Here is a 4,098-nt window from a genome sequence, read left to right on the forward strand (position 1 = left end):
GCGACTCATTACCGGCGACGCGTCGCCGCTATTACTATTACCGGCGACAACTTGACTTATCGGCGACTTTTGTCGCCGCTAATGATCGTTTTCCTTGTACTTATAAAAAAGGTGTAAAGAGGTCCAACATAAAAAGACCATAATTTTTTTATCCGTAGATACACTGACAAGTTTCGTGATCCACTTTCTATTGACGGAAAACTCTTAATTGGCCAAAACTCCTAAAAAAGTTTTTTGATAATAAGGTGTGTCCATGAACATAGTTAATGTCCATCTAAAATTTCTCTTGTAGAAAATAATCTATGCAATTATCAATTTCATGTAAATTTAGATGATAATAATATATTTACATACATACATATTCATATGATATCAAAGATTAATATAAAAACGACCTAGCTAAATACTTGAACTAGAACAAGGTCTGCTAGTTTTAGTTATCGGTTCCTAGCTATGTAACCTTCACCATTTTTTCTTCAACTTTAGAGCCATGGAGATGCATAATTAAAGTTAGCAACTTCACCAAACACTTGCCGGAAATCAAATTCTCCAGTCAAAAAATCACTGCCGGAGTCTATCACTCCTCCACCATTATCACACCAAGAGGCATAGCCATTGCTGATTGGAAATGCATTAGGAGAAAAACCGTGATTCTCTGGTGAAGACAATATGTTAACGTTGACAGTACTGTTACTTGTTGAATCTGATGTCATCGGGGTTTGCTGATAATCCATCATCATAGAGTGGTCGAAGATAGGTTTATATATAGTTTGATAGTGATCGACTTCTTGTTTAGGTAGATTTGTCGGAGAGCTAAATTGTATGTGATTGATGGGGGCGGCAGAAGTGGTGGCGGCATTGCTGGTGTTATGCGATAGAGATAATTTCTTCTTCAGCTTGGTGTTCCAGTGATTCTTGACATCGTTGTCAGTTCTTCCATGTAACTTGGAAGCAATCACAGACCACCTAAAATTTTAAACGACATATTCTTCAGGAATTATATATACATATATAACCATGTAACATATAATAAACGTAATATATTTTTCATTTTGCATCGTCAAAAAATATAATCCTTTTGAATATATAGTTATTTATTACTTGATATTAGAAACTTGATCATTTTTTTTTTCATTTATTAACTTTTCAAATAACTAATTGTATTAGAATAGAATTTCGTTGCCAATAAGTCGATCACCTTTTACTTAAAATCAGATAAACACTACATTAACAAGATTAGTGAACGGAATGAGCAATATCAATTATATAGCAGTTTAATTTTTCTGCATATATATTTTAAAATTGTCAAAAACTGCTCATTTGTTTTTCTTTCTACATATATAAAGAAAAATGATAGTGAATCATCGACAAAAAGACAAAGAATGATAATGTAAAAAGTCAATCATTAACTAAATTATAAAGTTTAAGATATGAACAAGCCTGCTTCCGATATTGACGTAGAGAGATGATATAATATTATCTTCTTCTTCAGTAAACCCTCCAAGCTTTATATCCGGTCGTAGATAATTCAACCATCTCAGTCGACAGCTTTTCCCACATCGTTTCAGCCCTAGCACATCAAATCAAAACGATTTAACTTACAAAGAAAGTGAAAGATTAAAGAAAAGACCCAAATCCATAAAGCTTAATCAAATTATATTCTGGATAAGCAAACGGGACCTCGTAAAACTTCATCAAGAACAAAAAGGAAGAACTTTTGTTCAATTTCTTGACCACCCTTTGTGTTTTTAGAACGAGGAACTAGAAATAATTAAAGAAAATACACGAATCTTATGAGCATTCTGGTTTAAAGACTTTATTAGATACTGCTCGAACAAAATCTTCTCCTCTCTATTTTTCTTTAAAGAGGAAGATATATACTTCGAGAGAGAGATGGTGAAGCATATATGTACATAACAGGAAGGGGGGAGAATATAAAGAGACCTGCTTTGTGAGGCAAGGCAATCCAGTTGCCACCGGTGCCATGGTTATGAATATGGTTCTTGAGAATGGCGTCTTCTTCAGGTGACCATGGGCCTCTTTTAACTTTGGCTTTATCACAACACGGAGATCTGCCCATTACACTAAAATGCACACTTCAATTCCACACACACGAAACCCTAAACTGTTACCCTAATATGCAGCTATTCTTCAAGATGAAGTTACAGCCGATCACTTCTTTTATATATATGTATATGCCCCTATCAAGTGTGTGTTGTAGAAGTCAATAAGTTAACTTGGTCTATGGTTTCAGATGATGAAGTGAAAAAGAGAGGACTTTGTCCAAAGGCATAAAGTGAATTATCTTTTTTGAATCATTATACTTTATTTTGACCAAAAGTGCAAAATTGATCCCTAAAAAAAAACTATACATAGGTCCAAAAAGTTATTGATTTGTATGGAATGTCCAATATCAAAAAATTGCGGTTTTGTTGTTTGAGGAACTTAAAAGACTGTTCTACGTTGTTAATTTGTTTTTTTTTTTTTTTTCATTTTTTTAATATTTAAATTATTTAAATCAAAAGTAGAGCCCACCCCACCCCTACTATCAGACTTGTACAATTCTCTCTCTCTCTCTCTCTCTCTCTCTCTCTCTCTCTCTCTCTCTCTCTCTCTCTCTGTGTTTAGACCAAGCCTCCGTCAATGACGTTGCCTCCACCGACAACTCAAGAAGCTATAACTTGTATCTTCCCTGATTTGATCTCTATTCTCTTTTTCTCATGGTTGCAGAAATCGCTAATCGGTGGACTAGCGATTAGGGATTAATCAGCTAGGAGGGGATTAATCGGGAGATTAATCGGGTACCATTAATTATTAAGAAAATTATTCAAAAATTTATAAATCTAATTTTAATCCTACAAAAAAAGCGATTAATCGGCGATTAGGTCCGATTAGGCCCGATTAGGACCGAATAGGTCCGACTTTGACCTGCGTTGACCAAACCCGATTAGGTCCGATTAAGTCCGATTAGGCCCGATTAGGTCCGATTAATTCCGACTTTGACCTGTATTGACCAAACCCGATTATAGTGACCGATTAGCAATAAATCTCATCGGTGGAGGTCCGATTAGCGATTAATCGCCGATTAATCGACCGATTTCTGCAACACTGCTTTTTCTAACATGATTTGATTTAAAATTAAGGCTTTGATCTATTTCACTCTCCGACAGAGAAGGAGAACCCCTTTGGTCAGTGTTTTTGTTTTTGGGGAAAAATTAATGCAACCCAGGAACAACCCATTCCTATAATTAAAGGTTTTTTCTCTTTTTTTTGTTGCTCTTCTTTTTTAATCAGTTCTTTTAATTACATATAAGAGATCAAAATCGGGATGGGTAGCACATTATCACCGAACTGATCAACATAGGAACAAATGATGGATTTATGGATAAAGAGGTGTTATGACACCCCCGCCAGGCGACAAAAACACTGGGTTGTGCGACATTCTTTGTGCATCACAGTCATTGAACATACATTGAACAGTAAATAAATATATTATAACATAACTAGTGATTGTATAGCTTTTGTAAACGGTTACAAATGTATTCAAAGTTCACTATGCTCCATGCCTCAAACATTAGGCTATATATAAATATAATACTAATCTATAAACGATGTCCACTTCACATCTTGAATTCCAGATAAGCAACTTCCTTCTCTTGATTTCCTAGCAATACATGTGATTTTCAAAACGGATCAACATAACGTTAGTGAGTTCACATGTTTTTATTTGTATAGAAAGTACTTCTTGTTTTATAAGTATATTTATTAAATATGAACTTTTATATTAAAGGGATGTTTACTAAGGACATACTCCTTTACCATAATGTTGTTATACATTTTATTGCAAAGGTAGTGCTCTACTGTTCATGGACACTATTGTCATTGCCTACAAACTAGGGTTATCATTCATAGTATACATGTGGTTCATACTTATTTCTATATTATTACCCTTAATTGACGTACTATACACATTCCAAAAACCCTTAGACTTTATTTGATGTAAGTGATATATATATATATATATATATATATATATATATATATAAGTATACTTCCATTTATTTTTAGGCGTACCCCGACAAGTATATATTTACTACC

The 4,098-nt window shown here is 34.0% G+C and overlaps 1 protein-coding gene across 1 annotated transcript; it reads right to left on the reverse strand.

Moving 5' to 3' along the window:
- Window positions 1-398: 398 nt before the first annotated feature.
- LOC145125666 (transcription factor MYB87-like) lies at window positions 399-2,231 on the reverse strand. The gene is made up of 3 exons (XM_079061091.1): window positions 1,945-2,231; window positions 1,441-1,570; window positions 399-966 (listed from the first exon to the last, which is right to left on the reverse strand). Exons 1-3 carry the CDS (start codon window positions 2,078-2,080, stop codon window positions 483-485), a joined length of 750 nt encoding a protein of 249 aa, XP_078917217.1. The 5' UTR covers window positions 2,081-2,231; the 3' UTR covers window positions 399-482.
- Between the last annotated feature and the right edge of the window lie 1,867 nt (window positions 2,232-4,098).

Source organism: Lactuca virosa, chromosome 7 (assembly GCF_052849685.1).
Source record: "Lactuca virosa cultivar CGN04683 chromosome 7, Lactuca_virosa_CGN04683_v6, whole genome shotgun sequence".
NCBI classification, from domain to species: Eukaryota; Viridiplantae; Streptophyta; class Magnoliopsida; order Asterales; family Asteraceae; genus Lactuca; species Lactuca virosa.